The 20,967-nt window shown below is 47.2% G+C and overlaps 4 protein-coding genes across 4 annotated transcripts; 3 read left to right on the top strand and 1 right to left on the bottom strand.

Annotated features, from left to right (window-relative positions):
• Window positions 1–3,766: 3,766 nt before the first annotated feature.
• F4812DRAFT_452127 (G protein-coupled glucose receptor regulating Gpa2-domain-containing protein) lies at window positions 3,767–5,401 on the top strand (the record flags this gene model as incomplete). The annotated part of the gene is made up of 2 exons (XM_047936304.1): window positions 3,767–4,449; window positions 4,555–5,401. 2 exons carry the CDS (start codon window positions 3,767–3,769, stop codon window positions 5,399–5,401), a joined length of 1,530 nt encoding a protein of 509 aa, XP_047787877.1.
• Window positions 5,402–6,893: 1,492 nt separating this feature from the next.
• F4812DRAFT_452128 (uncharacterized protein) lies at window positions 6,894–10,615 on the top strand (the record flags this gene model as incomplete). The annotated part of the gene is made up of 2 exons (XM_047936305.1): window positions 6,894–9,399; window positions 9,474–10,615. 2 exons carry the CDS (start codon window positions 6,894–6,896, stop codon window positions 10,613–10,615), a joined length of 3,648 nt encoding a protein of 1,215 aa, XP_047787878.1.
• An 815-nt stretch (window positions 10,616–11,430) lies between these two features.
• On the top strand, window positions 11,431–16,519 carry F4812DRAFT_436671 (uncharacterized protein). The gene is made up of 3 exons (XM_047934868.1): window positions 11,431–13,435; window positions 13,532–13,824; window positions 13,878–16,519. Exons 1-3 carry the CDS (start codon window positions 12,152–12,154, stop codon window positions 15,946–15,948), a joined length of 3,648 nt encoding a protein of 1,215 aa, XP_047787879.1. The 5' UTR covers window positions 11,431–12,151; the 3' UTR covers window positions 15,949–16,519.
• A 111-nt stretch (window positions 16,520–16,630) lies between these two features.
• F4812DRAFT_436678 (fatty acid desaturase-domain-containing protein) lies at window positions 16,631–19,297 on the bottom strand. Its single transcript, XM_047934869.1, has 2 exons — window positions 17,666–19,297; window positions 16,631–17,604 (listed from the first exon to the last, which is right to left on the bottom strand). Exons 1-2 carry the CDS (start codon window positions 18,693–18,695, stop codon window positions 17,195–17,197), a joined length of 1,440 nt encoding a protein of 479 aa, XP_047787880.1. The 5' UTR covers window positions 18,696–19,297; the 3' UTR covers window positions 16,631–17,194.
• Window positions 19,298–20,967: the final 1,670 nt, after the last annotated feature.

Genomic DNA, 20,967 nt, shown 5'->3' on the forward strand with positions numbered 1-20,967 from the left:
CTGGAGACGACGCTTATTGCGATGCGCGCATGTAGTCTCGAAGAAGTAGACCTTCGCTTAAACGTCGAGCATAGGTACCTAGGTAGATATAGATAACTAAAAGATATAGATTTAAAATCTCGCTGAGCAAAATTAGCTTGGAGGGCCGTATTAATCGTACGCATATAGTTGTAGCTATTAATGAAAGCTACCTAGAGGTAAGGTAATTATATAGAAACAGCACAAAGACTTGTCGTTGTCGGTCCGCCTGTGAGAAAAGGTCACTAGACCAATTATGGAACCAATAGAGCGTTGCAGCTTTTCTAGTCGCATACCTATACGTTAAATACATACTTATTAACTAAGCTAATTTATGTATATAAAAGTACTTGGCGCGTTCAACTCGCATTTGAGAATTTTAGTTGCCTTAGCCAATATGCAAACCTAAAAGGACGTTCTAATAGTCTCGTAGCAACTTATTCTTAGGCATTATTTTAAACAGAGCCTTCATACTTTTGACCTTTTGGTAATCCTTATCGTTTGATACTCATATAAAGAATTCAATAATGGTTGCAATGACAGCTAAGTATCAGTTAGCCGCAGGTACCTAGTACTTCACAATCCATCCCCACTAATCGGCAAAATTGACCTTACCCAGCGGCGACGCTAGCTTCAAACAGGATGTGGGATATGGCGCGATTAGATTTAGCCAATCGTAAGACCAGCCTTTGTGTTAAGTTACCTGTCTTGCGCAGACGGAAGCAACACCTAGGTAACAAGTTCTATCCCGAAACATCATTACCTATTACGTAGAACCAAGCTGTTTAACTTGTAAGAAAATTGAAGCTTTAGTTATGTCAATTATCATTTGTCCCAGCATTGAACATTGAAATAGCGCTAACACAATGAGACGAGGTACATTAGGTACAATACTTAGGAAGGTAATTAATGTAAATTCATAGGTAAGTCAACTCAACTACCTATGCTTTAACGACGGGCCATCCTATTTAAGCGCTCCGCGGGCATACCTATCCTGGACAGAACCAATATGTGATACATGATACACTTGCAGTGGCACCCCGTTGTTACGAAGATATAGCATTACAGCTAAAGATAAAAACATAGCGATGACCATATAAGCCCTGGCAGAATATTAAAACGATGCCCTCACTCTCGCCGGTTCATGCAGCTCTTGCCTGGCCCGTTTCTTTGCTAGTGTTCATGTTAAAGACGCACCAAGCTTTAGGTACCTAGTATTGTTGCTAAGACATCCGGCCAAAAGGATTGAAGCCAGTCGCTTATCCACGCCCACTTATAATGTCGCGAACGATATCTGGTCCGTCATCTTGTGTTAAGTAGCAAATGATCACATATTCCGAAAGCACGTTCGGAAACCAAGGTTAAGAGTTCCTCGAGAAAGTCTTTAGCGTTATAGCCAATATCTCTATCTTCGTCGCTCCTCTCCCCCTTCCTCTCCCCCCTCTTCCCATACGGACAGCGTCTAAGCGCCGTCAGGTATCAGGCCTTTTTGGTATCGGGGCAAATTCTCTTGCGCTTATCCCTTATACCCTATTATCTGCTATGTTTCTTCGAAGCCATCTTTCCGTAAAATGTTCCAGAAGTATAACTACGACCTCATCTTCGGCGCTGATAGTTTCGCATTTCCATCGCGATTTTCTCTGATCTCCAGTCAATGGTGTAATTGAATTCCGAACCCATTCTGTCCTTCAATTTTTCTCCCGCTTTTCTTTCGTTATCGGAGATAAATCGGCCGGGATACCGCCAGGAAGATCGTCAACGCAGACGTAAGAGATGACAGCTAACTATTTTAACGGTTATGGATAAATCATCACACATTGGGGGAGCTGGGAAGGGGAGAACATGGGGAAGCGCGACAGGTGATAGGGTTTCCATGATTAACTACAAAATGATATAGCAGAAAAGCGCTGATACCAATGCCATTGTTTAAAAGTACGGTTAGTTATTTTCTTTACAAGTGGCGGAATCATTCCGCCGGGGTCGTAATAATAAGCGCCGTCATGCTCCTTTACCATTTTGGGGTGTTTCATAAGGTTTATGGTTAACTTGACGTGAGAATATATTAATAGACGCATGTAATGATAATGAGCCGCACCCATGCAGCTATCATTCTTAGGTTCAGTTCCAACACTACCTACTCTCATCTTCATACCCAATGTAAGCATAGCTGATTTGAACCTCAAAATGAAATATCTAACCTACTCACGATAAGTACGCTTGTGTTGAAATCAGACCCTATTTCATAGTTAGATCTGTACTAGAATACTGGATAAGCTTACACGCCATAGATCTCTTCTCGACTTTCAACTGAGCGAGCCGTAAGGCGAATGGAATAAGCCAGGTATTACTCCATTTGTGGCGGGAGTGGGATTTATCAAGGTCGTACAGTGGTCGAGGGCTCAGGGGCGACACACGAGCTGAAATGCAGCCAAGACCAACAGCGTACTTGGCGAACTGACCACCATGCCTAGATCTTCTAGTTTAACAAGGCACCTGCATATCATATCCCCTAGTCTATAAACCGCTGAACAGGGATCCTAAAAGAATACCCCATACAAGTAAATCTGATAGTTCTGGCAAATCACGGGATAAGCGGTTGCTTACCAAGGTAAGCAGCAAGAAACCCTCGCCTTTTGCTCGATCTTATCCACATTAATTAAGATCAGATCGTAGAACAGCCTAACAGGCCTACTATGTACTTTTGCACTGGCAGAACTAGTCATGCGAGCAAAGTTTTAGGACCTCCGTTCAACGGTCACTGGGATACAAAACAGACAGTTCGCAGCAGAAAGTATACTCATGATAGGGAAAGAAGGGAAGAACGAGGAGGATGTTCATTTACCATGAGAATGGGGTATGATAATGTTACCGATTTTCGGTTCAGGCGACTGTCAAAAGGACGGCAAGTGAGTCCAAGCAAGCTGCAAACGAGGATGTCTAGAATCTTGATGTCATATGCTAGCATTCAGGGTATCAGGACAACGTATGGTGAAAAGAGGTCAAAGTAACAAATTCCCTAACCGCTGTTGGAACCGGGAAAGATAGTGAGGCGCCGCCGATCTGCTACTCAACCTGTTCGGCGCAATTAAGGCCGTGATACCTCGCCGAAACTTGTGCTATCCACGTGGAAATTGGCATAGGGATGCAAATACTAGCCTCCAGGAGAATATTATGAGAGTCGGTAGCCCCTCAGAGATGTTCCACTTGTCATAAAACTTCTTTTGTTAGCCTAATCGCTAGGATCGAATTAGTTATACCACTAACCCGGGCTTTCATATATACTAAGCTATAGCATGATGAGTGCTCCATCTACGACTACGCTAACAAGAATTAGTAGACCTAGATCATCGAAGGAAAATGTGAAGGATATGGAAGGGAAGAAAAAACGGCCTTTCTCTTCGAATATACGGCTATTCATGGGAACCGATTGATTATGGGCCTCACGGCCTATGACGTTTTCAATAGTATTATTCATAAGAGGGCAGCTAGTAGTTGTTACAAGCCTGTCCTTAGAAGAGAACCCCCCCCCCCCCCCCCCCCAAACGTTCCAACGCGCTATCGCAACCTCGGCAAAAGACCCGTACTTCGCATCGGCCGGGAGTAGTATATCCCTTTACTGTCTCCCATCTCTTCTGAGTTTATGCCATTCGGAAAATAGAACTTAGGCCGAGCGTTATCCAAGCGAGTGGCTGTTTCTCAGCTGCATAACATCTCGTTAGCTTACGCACGAAGGGGCTGATAGATGGGCATGGCTTATAGCGAAGAGTACGGTCCACTGGCTCCAACCAGCGATACTCTGTCGCCTCTACCTACCGGCCACCGGAATGGACTCATCGCCGTCGCCGTCTGTGGCATGGTTTCGTTCGTGTCGACAGCCACGCTAGTTCTATTCCTGACGTATAAATTGGTCACCTGGCACCTGCGAACTCCGAACAGGATAGACGACAATCACCAAACCGCAGCAAATGACCTGTCGTTGGGCCTGGCGCAGAGGAATTATGGCACGTCCAAGAAAGCTATTCCGGAGGTGGAGAATGTAGAACAACGACGCCGGCAGAAAGCGAGACGAGGCCCGCCAAACCAATTTCTCATCCTTGTATATAACTTGTTCTTCGCCGATATGCACCAGGCAACGGCGTTCATGTTGAATATTCCGTGGGTGCAGAATAACGAGATAACTGTGGGAATTCCGACTTGCTGGGTGCAGGGCTGGTTTGTATCAACGGGAGATCTGTCTGCCAGCTGCTTCATATGCGCCATTGCCATTCATACCTACCTAACAGTCGTAAGGGGATATAAGCCACCGCAGTGGGCGTTGTATCTTGCCATCTTCGGCTTGTGGGTGTTTATCTATGTGATGGCCATCGTTGGAGTGGCCTCTACCAATAATGGGAGAGGAGTTGGTGGATTTTATGTTCGCGCAGCTGCTTGGTAAGTGAAAACATGAGTAATATCTATTACCACCGCACGGCCGATCTGGTTATATGCCTTACATGTATGGCAGTTGAGATCGCGAATGGCTGACGTTAGTTAAAGGTGCTGGATAAATGCCAAGTACGAACCGCTTCGTCTATGGCTCCATTATATATGGATCTTCCTCTCGTTTCTCATGACGAGTATCCTGTATACGCTTATCTTCCTTTTCCTTCACCGGAAAAATGCCTTTTCTCAACCCCTTTCGCATAGTCGTCTATCAGCGTCGACACGATCGGGTACGAATAACACGAGCTCTCACACGAATCCATCGGGACATCATCCCACCTTCCTTATCTACCCGATTATCTATATTTTATGTACGGCGCCGTTAGCTTTGGGCCGTGTGTTCACCATGTCTGGAAGGAATGTGAGCATAGCTTATTTCTGTCTGGCAGGCGCCATGATAGCCTCCAACGGATGGTTGGATGTCTTGCTGTTTTCAACTACACGACATTCCATTATCTTCGACGCACCTCTGGACTCAGAGGACACTGGCTTAAAGACGTTCACTTTCATGAGGACACCGCATTGGAGGCGATACGGAAACATGATATGGGTGCAAGGTGGAGCTCACTCCGGCAATGACGGAGGTGGCCGGCAACGTAAGGGACGTAGGAAAGCAGTGTGGGGATTAAGCCGAATCGGGGAGCTGGTAGGATGGGATGGAAGAGATGGCCGTCCTAATGGCAACAACCGCTGGGTTGGTGGCATAGGTAGCGGAAGCCAGGAATCACTTCGGGGTATTACAAGAGCGACGGAGACGGGAATTCAGATGGATACCGTAACGACGGTAGTTGTAGAAGTCGAACAAGGCGACTCGAAAACGAGATCACGGGAACCTTCTGCTCACTCAATAGATAGTTCAGAGAAAGGGCCCGCACACCGGACGAACAGCCTACGTCTCTAATATTGGAGTATGCTTTCAATTTCAAGGTCTTAAGAGATACATAAAATAGGCCAAAAAAAAAAAACCTTCGTTAACTCCGTGACCTGAGTTTAGAACGTTCTCGTGTAGCGACATGAAGATCTCATTAAGGTATGATAAAAGATTTGACAGCTGAGAGCGTTTTTGGTCTGATAAAAAGGGTACCTACATGAAGTACTCAAGTAAGGTTACAACGTTACGAGTGTACATTCACATAATCAGTGCGGTGAGATCACCATCAAATGTATCAGCTTTCCGCCAATTGAATTACATGTTTCCCCCTCCAAAATCCCCGCTCGCCCCTGATTAGAATAGCCAGGGAGACGCGTACACGTACGGTACATTAGACGATTTAATATAGGTACATGAATGTACATGTACGTATTTATATGCATACCGGGCAGGTAACGGTAACGTCATGTACCGCATAATGTCAATGCAATTAATTGTACATGTACCTAGGTACCTTAGCGAGTCACCGTCATTTTACCCAATCAGCCATTTTATCCGTACCTAATTCTAGTCCCGTAGCGTTCCGGTTTCTCCAACGAAGTCGATCCTGTCGAATCTTCTAAACTTGAAAGGAGAGCGAAAAAGAGAAAGGGCTGGCCTCCCTGCCTCCCTGCCTCCCTGCCTCCCTTGTCAGCCTGTTTCATGAGGCACCGCTGCGAAATGACACCTGCAACGTACGAACTTAAGGGAGTCTAACCGCTTATGCCCAGGGCTCGTCTCGTCTCACCACATGTGCATCACGAAAAGAAAAATACCTAAAAATCCTTCGGACTTGTAGATCTCTCAACTTGAACCAACATGATGATATATTTCCAATAATACCTTAAATTATCAAATCCAATAAGATTCCCTGCTTTTGTTAATTTGGCTGCATCTTCCTCTGTGTCTCTTTTTTTTTTCTACTTCCCATTTGCGTCTCTTATTTTTCCACGCCACTCATCATCAACTCCCAGCGGGGTTGAAGAATAAAGAAGAAGACGAGATATCGTTATTACTAGCATCAACGCTATTATCAAACTATTTCGATACACTAGTAGTGACTACCTCTAGTAGCCAGTGGAACTATAATTGTAAGTCATCTGGAAGCCGTTGTTAATTGAACTGGGACGGACTTGACTTTGGTTTCCGACCGCTCCGTTAAATTAAAATTCGCGTCTTTCGAATCCATCTAATTGACCTCCGCTTTTAGTCGGTTACTGCGGCTTGAGCTTCTACAAACCTTCGAGATCGTGTCGTTCACGGTTGTGTCCGTTGATTCTTGGTAGTGAACACCATCCATCTAACTCGCGATCCGACGTCGAACCTTCACGGGTCCGCCGTCTCACTACTTATCTCTGCTCTCGTTTGGACGGCAGCTAGTCGACTCATATCCGTCCTTAATGTAATCCAACATCCCATTCGGACCCATTCTTAAACTTCTTTCCGGCCACCGCTACCTACATTCCACATTGACGTCTTCAACATGTTGCGACGGCCTCCTGGTGAGGGACGGCTCGTCGTTCAACAGCACAAGGTTCTTCTTGCCTTGGCCGTCTTCCTTCTACCATGGCTCCAACTTGTCGATGCTCAGCAGCAGCAATCCCGACAGCAATCCCCCCCGGAGCCAGCCTCCGTCGCCAACCTCCTCAGCGATTATAGCAAAGATAACAGCATAGTTGTGGACAAGCATGATGTTCACGCCCGAGACGTCCCTATTCCCCGGCACGACTCCTTCGATGCTGAGCGCGTCGTAGGTGATCTCGCTACTGCTACGCCTTCTAAGGCACGCGACCATCACGAGACCCCAGCCGTTAGCCGCAGGAACAGCGTGACTACCAAGAAGCAACGACTCCAAAACGTACCTTTTCCTAACGATGCGAGCGCCCTCGCAACTTTGGCTCCGGCTCCGTCCGTTCGAGCACCAAATTCTCCAAGATATCTGCCCAGCCTGCTTGCCGGTGCTGGGCTTTCCTCGCCGCAGACTGCGCGGAGTCTGGAGAAGTGGGAAGTGGAAGACTACATTCTTCTGGCGACCGTCGATGGGCATCTTTATGCTGTCAACCGTGAGTCCGGCGACGAGCGCTGGCACCTCCAAGTTGAGCAGCCTATTGTCGAGACCATTCACCGCCGCCCAAATAGCTCCATAGCTGATGGGCGAGATGGCCATGATCATCATCCCCTGGATGACTATATTTGGGCTGTTGAGCCTACTCGTAACGGTCCACTCTACGTATGGACACCGGCGGGATATGGTAACGGCCTTATGAGCACGGGTCTAACCATGAAACAGCTAGTTGAAGAGTTTGGCTCATATGCTGTTCAGAACCCACCTGTTGTCTACACGGGTCATAAGAAAACGACCATGATCACTTTGGATGCGGCGACCGGTCGCGTTCTTAAATGGTTTGGTCAAGGAGGTTCACAAGTGGACCAAAGTGCCACTTGCTTCCCCCCGAACGGGCGTTTCGTCGATTCGGATAGTAGGGAATGTAGTGACAGTGGTACTATCACTCTCAGTAGGACAGAGTACATTGTTAACATACACCGGTCTGATGACGGTAGAGAGCTCGCCACACTTAAGTATGCTGAATGGGGTCCAAACAATTTCGACAATGATCTCCATCAGCAGTATCGTGTTACGCAGGACAACCGCTACTTTACTAGCCAGCACGATGGTAAAGTGTATGCGCTAGCCTACCCTACCGGAATTACTTCCTTCGCACTCCAGTTCTCCGTCCCTGTCGCACGTGTCTTCGACATCGCTCGGCCTGAGGATGCCCCTCCTGGTAGCAACCCCGAGCTTGTCCTGCTCCCCCAGCCCGTTCCGCCACCTCGGGACGAAGACTCCGCCCGTGCCCGAAGTCATAGCGTATTTCTCAACCAGACGGCATCTGGTAGCTGGTACGCCATGTCTGGCTGGTCATATCCCTTAATTGTCGATGCCCCCGCAGCGCAGCTCAGCCGTAGAAACCGCCGGGACGCCGAAAACCCTTGGGATAGCCTTGATACTAGTTGGGCGAACAAGGTATTAGTCGGTACTCACATTCTGGGGAATGCAAGGACAGTAGCACAATGGCCGTCGTCCATACCTCCAAGCTTACCTTCCTCTCCTTTCACACCAGAATCCGACAATGACGATAATGAATCCGTTGTGCCAACCCCATTCCCTGATATTGCGACCGATCCCCCAGGCATTGTCGATAGCATCGTCGCTCTTCCTCAATATGCCGCTGATAAGACAGTCGACTTCTTCATGAATCCAATTCTATTTCCTGTACTTATCTATCTTCTATTCCGTTATTACAAGGACCTGGTCAGATGGTCTAAGCGCCGCATCAGGCCAAAGCAGTATCTTGATACTATGACATATGTGCGTTCGACAGATGCTGTCGTCAATCCGCCGCAGGAACCAGCCGATGAAGTCGTCCAAGCGCCAGTTGTAGAGGCAGACGAGAAGCAGCAGGAACCATTAGTATCCGAACCCGCAGATGTCGAAAAGGCCGCACCTGTTACCGTGTCTGCGGTTGAGCTTGAGCCGCCACCCGTAGATGAAAGCCGCGAACAGCAGCAAACTGAGGGCGAGTCTCCCGAGAAGAAGAAAAAGGCCCACCGTGGCCGGAGAGGAGGTGTTAAACATCGCAAGGGAGCAAAGAAGCAACGTGACGCCACTGAAAGTGCAGGAGAAAATGGCATATCTGATGTGGGAGAGGGGATCCCTGGCCTTCAGAACGTTGGGATGCCATCTAAGCTCGAACCGAATATCACAACCATGAATAATGACCCAGAGGATGTGAGCGGTCCTATTGTTAAGATCGGTGGTATTGAGGTCAATCAAGATGAGCAGCTCGGCATGGGTAGTAACGGTACCATAGTCTTCGCGGGAAAATTCCATGGACGGGACGTCGCCGTCAAGCGTATGCTTACCCAATTCTGGGATATTGCAACGCAGGAGACACAGCTTTTGCTTGAAAGCGATCATCATCCCAATGGTATGAGTTGTCACTACCATTACTGTCTTATATTCGCTCTGCGTCTGTTCGTACATGCTAACTCGCTCATTTAGTGATTCGATACTTTGCGATGTCGAAGAATGACAGTTTTCTCTATATTGCGTTAGAGTTGTGCCAAGCTTCGCTTTCGGATATTATCGAGAAGCCTGCCATGTTCCAGGATTTAGCTCGTGCCGGTGAGATGGATTTGCCCCGAGTCCTATTGCAGATCGCGCACGGCCTAGGATTCCTCCATGACCTTCGTATTGTTCACCGCGACCTGAAGCCCCAGAATATTTTAGTCACCATGGGACGTGATGGCAAACCGCGACTCCTCGTATCAGACTTCGGCTTGTGCAAAAAGCTCGAGGGGGGCCAGTCATCCTTTGGCGCGACTACAGCCCATGCCGCTGGCACTTCTGGTTGGCGAGCCCCTGAGCTACTCCTCGACGACGACGCGCGCGAGTCTTCTACAATGTCTATGACCAGCACGCACAGCGACTCAAGCCAACTAATCAGCGCTGATGTCATGCCTAATAGGCGTGCTACTCGCGCGATTGACATCTTTAGTCTCGGCCTTGTTTTCTTCTATGTGCTCACGAAGGGACTACATCCTTTCGATTGCGGCGACCGGTACATGCGAGAAGTTAACATTCGGAAAGGCCAATTTAGCCTCAAACCTTTGGATGTACTAGGCGATGTCGCGCACGAGGCCAAAGCTCTAATTGAGACGATGCTTCGATCCGACCCTAGGGCCCGGCCTTCGGCTAAGGATGTTATGTCCCATCCGTTCTTCTGGTCGGCGAAAGAACGGCTTGCGTTTCTTTGCGATGTCTCGGACCACTTTGAGCTCGAGCCTCGAGATCCACCGTCAAATGCCTTAATGGAACTAGAAGCTTGTGCCCCTCAAGTATGCCGAGGCGATTTCCTCAAGGTACTACCTAAGGAGTTTGTGGAGAGCTTAGGCAGACAGCGCAAATATACAGGGTCGAAGCTCCTAGATCTGCTACGGGCGCTAAGGAACAAGAGGTTCCATTACGGAGATATGAGCGAACCCTTAAAGAAGATGGTAGGGCCGTTACCAGATGGATATTTGAGTTTCTGGACTCGGAGGTTTCCAAATCTATTGATTATATGCTGTACGGTTATTTACAAGCTGAATCTGGAAGAGCTAGATACTTTTAAAGAGTACTTCAAACCGAGAACACCTCTATAACCATAGACACCTAGGTAGATACATAAATATACATAAATACACTCATTATTACTTAACGCGTCTTATGTCCTCTTTCGACATACATAAATGACCAAGGAGCAACGGTTTAATTTGCAAAGTTAGAGCATTTTGAAGATTTGATGATGCCAAAGTATTAATCCTTGAGGTTGCTTTATTTGATATACTCCCGCACTTACTAGACTCAAGGATACTTAATGTATCAGTTAGGTACTTTAATACTTGCGTGCTTACACCTTAAGACCTACCGTATCTCTAGTTATATTAAGTGATGTTATTGCGACCCAGCTCGGCGGATCATATTTAAGAAAAGAAAGGAAAGTAGAGATACATGCTTAATGTATACCCCACGTTATAGGTACCTACCACATAACGTACCTAAGTGCGCCGCTAAGATATCTAAGATATTGCTTTTTCAGAAACTGGGTGTACGAAGTTATGTAAATGTGAAATGTTCACTTCTATGTACTTACCTAGGTAAATATACTTTGGCGCGTTTTGACTTTTCAAATGCGCGTTGTCCTTTTCTGTGGAGCAAAAATATCAAATACGTTCATAACTACATTGCATCTACTATATAAATCACGATAATATTAGAAGTATCATAAGTCTTAATAATTTGGTACTTGGAAACTTGATGTAACTTGTGATTCTTCAAAAGCCACTTGTAATACTTGAAACCCCTGCTTTTGAGTAAGTCTTTTTATCTCCCACACTGTGCAATTATTACCTTGTTTGGTAGTTTTTCACATCATTTAAGCACTATATTTACCTGGCAGCTGCCTGGGTACGAGATTGTCAGTTCAGCTGGTTTGTAATTTTAATACTTCTTTCTGTGATTCTAGTCTCTTTCCTTAACAGTTGACCGCAACTCAATACATACTTCATGTGCAAGAGCACGTTAGCCACATTAATATCTGTATGATGTGCATCTTACAGAGAATGCACCTAGCTTCCATGTATCTGATGTGCTAGAACTTTTACTCCCACCTTCACGGTATTCATGCTATATGTGCAGATTACAGACCAAATGGCTCTGTAGCAACAACATCATACCATTAGAATGAAGGCAGAGGCGAATCTTGCTTGAGGTAAAACTTGCTTGCTCTGCTTATAATTACTCTAAGCTCAAGCCTGTCAACATCCATCACAACTTCCACTCTTTCTTCTATCACTCCCACTCTTGGGGCGTTCCCGTATTGACCCAAATAACGCGAATAGGCTTTCCCCTGCTCACCGTCACGTACCTATGTTTTGAGAGATGTAAGGTACATCGCACACTTGACTTCAAGATCGTCAACATTAGCACCATATGCTCATTGTGGTTGCCTGTTCCCCTCGTCCTTGAACTACATTTTTGACATCTCTTCACATACGTCTTTCCAAAATCTTGCAAGATATCATATCGTCTTCTCTTACTCCCTCTCATATTTGCCTTCTCGCATCGTTCTTCATTCTCAGTCACTCGTTCCTCGTTGCAAGCCTTCTTTCAGCTAATATCACCCTTCAGCTCACTTCATGCGATATCATCTCGCCATCATGTCTTCAAATTCTAAAACAAGGTCATCCAACACCTCTGACTTAAAGCGAAGCACCTCAACTTTACCTGCCTTGGCTAAATCAAGTCCACCTACAAGCGAACAAAAGGGGAAGCAGCCATACATGCCTGATCCTAAACTTGGACCAGCTATCAAAGACTTAAGCAAGTTAAAATATAGATCACGCCCAGCTGCCAAGAACTTATCCCGGTCTTCAAAGCCTATCGTTTCTCAAGAAACGAAGGACCACAAGTTTACGGCAACGACAAGCACACCCAGTTCGCCTAGCACGAAGGTCCACGCATCGAAGAATTCTGACGCTTCCAAACTGCCTAGTAATGAAGTTAAGATTAAAACCACGGGACTGGGGAACGCAGTAACCAACCCCAAGCAATCCCCTCGCGAAGGCCGACGGGATCCTTATGAGTTAATCTCTGATAGCGAAGCGAGTGATAACCCGAGAGATGAGTTCAGGCCTACTTCAGCATATAAAAGCATTCCGCCTTCGGTGGATGGAAGGATGAATAAGATAGCCGCTGCGGAAAATATCAAGCGCTCACAACCATCAACGCCGACACATCCTAGTATCAAACCGTCACCAGATGTGAGCTCTTCCCGAGAGACACATATTCCAAAAAGCCCCCGGCGCTCGCGTCAATACACTCCTACACCTGCCCCCCTCGGTAAGCAAGTCATCCTGCTTGACTCATCAAGCGATGAGGAGACTAGCGCGCCTATCACGCCGAAGGCTCGTTCCTCATCCACACACAGGCCAAGCGTCAGCTCATCAAGCCCAGCACGCAATTTCTCGAACTTGGCAGAGGTTCCAGTCGATCGTTCCTCCCAGGGCAAGGTAGTCCCCGCTCGTGCAAACTCGTCACAGCGTCGCCAGCTTTCCTCCCAACGTACGCAAGCTAGGATTCCTGCCGGTGTTGAGATCATATCAATACCCGACTCCTCGTCCGAATCAGATGGACAACAATCGGGCAGCAAGTCACCAACATGCACGCGCTTGCCTTCTCAATCTATCGAGCAGATTTCCCCCAATTTGGCTACGAGTTCTATGAACACCGTCGACAAGAAAGATGAAGGTGTGGTCTCTTTATCAACCGATTCGTCAACGCGTAGCAATAAGAGAAAGCGAGATAGCATTGTGTATGAAGGAGACAATCCCCCAGCTAGTACACGCCCGCAGCGATTGATTTCCACTGAGGTCAAGGAACACGATGACCTCTCAACCAGGTTGAATAGGACTGCGCCATCCCTGCTTGACCGTGTCGCTATGCGCGTTAATAAAGCTCATATAAAAGGACCAAAGGAGAGCAAGCAGAGGAAAGATTCTAGAGATAGGAATACTGACAACAGACCTGATGGTGTATCAAGAAGTGACGAATCGGTCGACGCAGCGGCTCAGCGAAAATCTCCCATATTGGCAAAACGAGCTTCGCAAAGTAAATCCAGGTCCCCTGGCCAGCCTTGCCCCAGCAACGTTGCAATTAGCGAGTCTGATGATTCCGAGCAAGATGAAATCCAAACGAAGTCAGCGGGGTTAAAGAGAATAAGAACCCCGCGTTCGATTCCAAAGAATTCTGGGACATCCAAGGCTGCTATCAAAGGCAAAAACAAGGTCGTGAATGCCAGCTTGCATAAAAAAGGTTCACTCCTATCTCCACGAATAACCAGCAGAAATTTACTAACAAAACTACAGAAAAAGACAACACCATACCAAAGCCCCTTTCCCAACTATTCAGCGACTCCGATGACGAGTATCAACCGACCTTAAGTGACGAAGAAAGCTCGTGCGAAAGCTCGGATAACAAGTATACTCTATTTGAACGAAGCCCGGGTAGAGATTCATCCGGCGTCGTCAATGCTGTGTCATCACCGTCAAGTCCCACGCGAAGACTTCGCAGCCGTTCCTATCCCAAGCCGACAACATCGTTTACCCCAATCAACAAACCAAAACCTAGGCCTCAAAGAGAAGAATCGCCGAGCCCATTGCCTATGAGATCTCGGGGTGGCAAAGGACATTCGAAAAGCGCGCGCATCGTGTCTGGTGTAGATAGATCCCAGAAGAGGGTAGATAAGGGATTGGTTCGACAGCACGAGGGCGGTAAAGAGGAAAACGCCATAACGCAACCGATGGAGTTCGAGAGGAAGCCGTGGTGGAACCCACAGGCGTGGATAGAAAGATACGAAACTGGGTTTATGATTGATTTCGCCGTGCCCGGCAGGCTCTGGCTCGGAATAGGTCCATTCAAGGGATGGATATCTGACGGGCCCGGAAAGGGTACTTATATGCCTGGCTACGAACCACCCGACGATGCGACGATTGCCGAGGCAGAGAAAACCGCTGAGCTCAGATATCACCTGCGTACCTACGACTCAGATTCAGAGGACCATGAGCAATGGGTAAAAGATTATTTCCCAAATACTCGGAAGCCATCCGAGAACGAATGCAGTCCTCCACAGCTTACCTCAAGTGTCCACCAAGACACAGTGTCGACAGACAGCCCAGAACATCCAGCCATTGGCCCGCAAGTTGAGAACTCTTACTGCACATCCCCGTCGGCAGATTCTGAACAAGAAACACCATCGGAACATAGAATATCGAGCGAGCCCAAGGTAATAGAACGCGCAGAACGTGTGGAGAGAAAAGAGCAGTACGTGCATACCGGAAGTCCTAGTGGAGGTATCAACTCCCAGATAACTGATTCTCATGGCCCAATAAGCAGTAGAACTCGAGCGAAGATTCGTACCTATAGCTCACCGACGAAGAACCACATCGAAGATACGTCACCGCTATCCACAGCGTCCGAAGCAACTTCTACCCTCATTGCGCAACAGCTAATGGTCGACTGTTCATCACTGCCGGCCCAAGTGTTGGCCGATCCGGCAAATTCAAACCGGGGAAATCGAGAAACCAATCCTGCATCCTCGGCGCAACTTATTAGTGAGCAATATGATGCCGACAATGATCACCCAAGCACAAGCAGCAGTAGCGAACCGAATGCTGGCATTCCGGCTCAACTACACCGCGAAACATCGTTACCGCGAACACCAGAGAGAGCTCAGAGCATGTCTATTAAGTCAGAGCACTCCAGTGGCAAGCAAGTCGACGCGGAAGATAAACCCGAATGGATGATCCCGCCTAATGCCTTAACGAAGAGCAACATAGAAGTTGTGCTGTCATGGATGTCGGCAGACCAGCGCGCGGAGTATAGATCGATCTCTCCGATTTACTACTGTGATAGCTGTTCTGCGCAGCCTCCCACACCACAGCATCCCACATCCTTCAGCGAAATCAACGAGGCCACTCCGAGCAGCGTGAGCGTGGAATCGGACGGGTCGGGGGAAGAGACTGTGAAGTACGTGCTGAATCAATCGCCAAAGTGGCTCAACAACGTCACGGAGATAAGCGAGCCTAGACATACGACGCCCGACAGAAATATGACGAAAATATCATCATCTACGCTGCCAATAGCCTCCTCACCTCCGAAATCGCCGTCTCTAAACTTGCGACCCCGCCAGGAGAAGCGAAAAGCCGTGACAAGGGATATGGGCAGTTCTTCGTCCTGTATCGAGGAAACCGAAAAAGGAACGGCTTGTCATTCTACGACTAGCGCCCCGGCTAGCGAGTCGCCTGCGAGCAAGAAGCAGAAGACGACGGAAAACGGTCCAGGTACTCGGAAAAGGAATACCCTCAGCCAAAAGCGTCGCCGCCAACGATGGGAGCGCCGGATGAAAGAGGCGCGAGAGAACAACGACCAAGCATAGATCTATACTCATTAACTCGGGTGCTGCTAGTACGCGGAAGTTGAGGTAGGAAGCAGGTATTTAATCAAAGTTGGTCGATTCATATTACACACTCGATAACGGGTCAGCCTATACAGTAAAAAAAATCATCGAGACGAGGAACCCGAGACACTTTTCTGTGTACTTGATTGGAATAGAAGACTCCCAATAGTCAGCTAGCTTCGTCACTTTCTTGTCGAACGGATTATTCCAGTATTGATACCCAAACAATGGGGGTTACACGTTGGCATAACAAATTACCTAGGTACCTAGCTAGATAATGTTCTTGTTCTTGTTCGGTTTGTCGGTTAGTATACTGTCTACATTAGCTCAGACGACGCGGTAATATATTGCATTCATTCGTTTTACCAATTCTATGATTTCCTTAGGAACTTTGCACAGGTACCTCGTCGAAGACAATGCTATTATTAGACGATTGCATATGACACGACTGTTGTGGGGTGTACGAGTACCACCACCTTGTTTGGTATATACCTAATAAGTATCGAGTCTGGACAGGAAGTATGATGTAGGTAAAGCCGGCAGTTACAATGTCCAGAATGCGGGGAGGGTTTCCGTCGTCCATGATTCGCCAAATCTTTTGGGGGTTAGGTCGTATTGTTACGCCCGGCTGACATCAATATCTTATCGGATCGCGGATCGTCCGGAGTGAACTCACCTGCATGTCAAAGCGGTCCCAGAAAACCCTATTTACCTCTACCTATTACCACCACCCCGCTCATTTCTATCTACAACTTATCCAGCCTACGTATAGTGTTCCGAAAAGGATGGGCGTTTTACTACTCAAAATCTCGTCGAAACGATCGCAGTTTGTTCTTGCTCAAAGAAATCTATTCATCATGGCTAGTTTTCTAGTCTATGTCTATTTCATTTCATAGTCGTGATTTTGATAGCCTAGGTTACCCTGTCCAGGTACCGCACCTTTTTGTTTTCTGTTCCATTTCTCGATCGCAGCAAAACACTGCGGAGCTCGCTTTACAGCATGTCTGCCGGCTGTAGCGAATGCCGTCCATCGATAAATGCCTCCCCGAAGCCGAGCATGCCGTCGTTCGTCACTTGGTGTGTAACCTGCTGCTCGACAGTACTCAACCCTTTCCACGGAACTGTCTGATACTCGCGGGCGGGCAGAGCTTTGAGCTAGCCGTGCCAATTCTTATTATGTTCAAACTGAGTTCCCTTACTCGTCTGCACCTATCCTGATCCCCTTCTAAGGAGGGCTCATCTTTGCCGGCTTTGTTCCTAAGCCGTTTGTGTTCCTAAAGAATAGGACGCCCTTCCCTTCGCCCTCAGCACCTTCGCTTGGCTCGACCCACTGACACATCCTAGCGCTACGCCACATAGCCTTGATGAATCCCAACGAACCACCTCTGGTATCCGACCGGTAGTGACGACCCATCACCTTCTGGATAGCTTCGCTCGCCTCGTCGGCATTGTAAAAGGGTATGGTGGAAACATAGTGATGAAGGACGTGTGTTTCGATGATACCGTGCATCAGTTGACGACCGATGAACCCAAACTCGCGATCAATTGTCGCAGCGGCTCCACGAACGTAGTTCCACGATTCGGGTTTGTAGTGGGGTAGGGACGGGTCAGTATGCTGGAGGAAAGTGATAGCAACTGTCTTATTGTTAGCAATCTGGCGAACTGGAGCACTCGTATATGCAGGACGCGGACTTACCTAGCCAGTGGTTGACCCAGAGATACGGCAAGAAATACCACACAAACATATTTCCCCAGCCGAACTTATTGCCAAGTAAGACCAGGACAGAGACGGTGATGGCCAAGCCAATATCACTCAGGACGATCAGCTTCGCATCCTTGGCCTCGTACAGGGGGCTAGATGGGTTGAAGTGATTGACACCATTGAAGAAGCCGTTCTTCTTGCCTTTTCCACGTCCCTCACGCTGGCGCTCGTGGAAGTTGTGTCCCGTCACATTGGTCATGAGATAGTTGGGCCAGCCAATAAGCTGTTGTCCAATAAGGCTGATAAGAGTCACGATGGGGGTCTCTTCGCCGAGCTCAGCCAGTTCGTGAACGAGCTTACCCATACGGCTAGCTTTCTCCTCGCGAGTCTTGGGAACGAAGACCATGTCGCGCTCCATGTGGCCCGTTGCCTTGTGGTGCTTGCCGTGCGAGATCTTCCAGCTGAAGTACGGAACCAACAGAGAAGAATGTAGGACCCAGCCGACAGTGTCATTCAAAACTTTGGAGGTGCTGAAGGACTGGTGACCGCACTCGTGTGCCAACACCCAGATACCAGTGCCAGAAAGACCTTGGATGAAGGTGTACAATCCCCACAGAGCAAAACGAGTTGGGGTGGATGGGACATACTCCGGCGTCACATAGGTGTGGAAGAGGTAGAAGGTGACGGCCAATTGGACGATATCTCGGAAAACATAGTAAAAGCCCTTGACGGCAGATCGCTGGAAGCAGTGCTTGGGAATAGCGTCGTGGATATCTTTGATGGTATAGTCGGGGATCTCGAATTCGTTGCCATACGTGTCGATGAGCTTGCCGTGATTATTATTAGTCTCGAGAGAGGACATGGAGGAGAGCGAAGTAGAGGATGCGGAAGGTCGAGGAGAGTCAACCGGGGACCCAATGGCGGTGGACGGCGACGAGACATCGGTGTCCGTGGTAGTAGATGTCATAGTTCGCCGAAGGGCGGGATTCTGGCGCGGAACGCCAGTGGCCGTTGCAGAAGCCATAGTGAATTGGAGTTGGTATTTGCTTTCGAGTATCGAATAATACCAATGTCTCTTTCAGGATATTGTATGAAGCTGTTGTACAGTTTCACAACCCAGTCTTACCGTACAACTCTTCTATTTGAGTGTAAGGTTAAACTTAAGTTAGCCCTGTGCTTGGGATTAATAATCAACAACGACTGAGAACCGAGAACCCACGGCAGCACAGCACCGGGATAATCTCTTAGGTAGGGAAGGTCGATCAAGGGAATGAATTAACAATTGCGGAAGACGAAGTGATAGTTTTTGGTTTATATTCAAGCAGGGAGAAGTATTAGGTTGGTCGGGATTCGCCTCCTGTCTTCTAGACGGAGACTAGGCACTGTACCCTGCGTATGGAACGAGGGGATTACCTATCGTACCTATGGAAGGTTGGCAACAAAAGACGAGAAGTAGGAGAAAAAAAAAAAAAAAACTATCGCTTAATCTGAATGTTCCCACAATACCTAATCATGTGTACGTACACTATGCATATGTACGTACACGTACCTACCTCTTGCCTCTTGTACCTAATCCGTACAGAAACGGAAGTCCCGAGCTAATTCAAATTATTCAAATTTCCATTATACTATGTATTACATGCGGATCATTGGTTTACTGACAAGTCCCCTCAAAGTAACTTACCCACTACGTTACGGGAATCGTGTACTTAGTAGAATTATTTTCTTCGTGGCGTGTATACTTAAAGCTAACTAGCAACTTGGCTTCGAATCGTACATAGTGTACCTTAGGTCCATGTATATTTTAAGCGCTTAACCACATGCATCTCAGGTACACCTTACACAAAGTTCGCCATCTTTCGCGCTATTTAATGCCCAAAAATTCAATGCTCAGCCGATTTTCAGGATCTGGCGCTACCTAACAGACATGTACCTATTTACCTTAGGTAACTATCAGGTACCTATAAACGTTCCAATGCTACGCCGCCACATGAGGAATGAACGCATTAGATATGTAGAAAATAATGTGGGATATTAACACGCATGGATGGAAAAGTGAAATGTCACTTTCCAGTTCGTGATACTAATAAATTGCATTTACGGATTTGTTAGTAAACGGTAATGTTTCTCTTATTTCTCACCGCTTTTCATACTTGCTTGTCCGACTTGTTCATCCGATTCATTTCAAGCAAATTCCCTGCTCGTTGCCATTTCATACTAAAGCTAGTAACAGGGCTAGACCCAGTACCATACGAAACTGGACGAAGATCATACACCTGGAGGGGTTTTCCTTTTTGGAGGGGTTGGAGGGGGTTCTTCTTTCTTTCCATCCGCGTTGTGGATAGGAGCAATTGCCAGTTGGATCCTAATACATACTACATACATAGGTAGGTAGTATCAACTTTGGAACCATACACGACATCCTTTCCCGTGTGAGCCATTGGATATACCTTGCCTTTAATACATGATACATACATGCTGGGCGGCCTGGCTGGGTGTGTTAGGTTAGGTACGTAGCTAACTTAAGTAGACATTAAATCGTACTTCTTCAGCTAAAACCAGACCAATCAGCTAATTGGATTTGATACGTTTTTTCTACAAGTTAACAAGCATATCCAAATCCAGTAAACCATGCATCCTCGCCGTTACTTATCATTATCGTTGCTACATAGTACGATTGTACGTCATTAGACAATAACGATACATGACCCAAGCCTCGTTCGACTAACCTTATTATTATCCGTCCTGTAAGACAATACAGGCAAAGAGGCACTAAGTAGCTGCAACATATTGTTGAGTTCGAAGTCGTGGGACAAGTAACAAATAGGCTCGTGACAGGTGGCGAAAGGCTTGTCAAGCCTTGCTGTCTTTCTTCAAAGACAGGAAAAAAAGTTGTATTCAAAGCCTGTCGTGAACCTAGATAAGAGCAATTCAGTAATAAAGAATATCCGCTTCTACCCTGAGTGCAGTGTAAGTGGTAATAAAGGTATCTCTTCAAGGGCAGGGCTAAAAGAGGTATTATGAGAGGTTCGGTTTAACATCTTTACTATTGCATAAATCTGTTTATCTGATCATTCACATGCTCCCCTCTACTCCCCTGATTTTTCCCATGTTCCTGAATCATGGGATGCAAGGTTTATTCAGGGGTGTGGATACAAGGCTTTGGCTCCAGAAATGCAGAATGGGGGATTTCTCCGCTTTCTCAAAGACCTTGTCATTTTTTTTTTTTTCTGTTGGGGATCGCCTAAGATCTTATCCTACCAAATTGATCAATTGTTGAGAAATGCAGATCCTTG

The sequence above is a fragment of the Daldinia caldariorum genome (genome assembly GCF_022478825.1).
Source record: "Daldinia caldariorum strain CBS 122874 unplaced genomic scaffold F4812scaffold_14, whole genome shotgun sequence".
Taxonomy (NCBI): domain Eukaryota; kingdom Fungi; phylum Ascomycota; class Sordariomycetes; order Xylariales; family Hypoxylaceae; genus Daldinia; species Daldinia caldariorum.

Bases quoted from the DNA above. Each gene is read 5' to 3' on its own strand.
- F4812DRAFT_436671 (XM_047934868.1), top strand. From the start codon at position 12,152: ATGCGATATCATCTCGCCATCATGTCTTCAAATTCTAAAACAAGGTCA. The intron at 13,436-13,531 runs CTGCTTGACCGT...AGGAATACTGAC, and splicing joins TGAATAGGACTGCGCCATCC to AACAGACCTGATGGTGTATC. The intron at 13,825-13,877 runs AGGTTCACTCCT...TAACAAAACTAC, and splicing joins AATGCCAGCTTGCATAAAAA to AGAAAAAGACAACACCATAC.
- F4812DRAFT_436678 (XM_047934869.1), bottom strand. From the start codon at position 18,695: ATGGCTTCTGCAACGGCCACTGGCGTTCCGCGCCAGAATCCCGCCCTT. The intron at 17,605-17,665 runs GTAAGTCCGCGT...ACAATAAGACAG, and splicing joins CTGGGTCAACCACTGGCTAG to TTGCTATCACTTTCCTCCAG.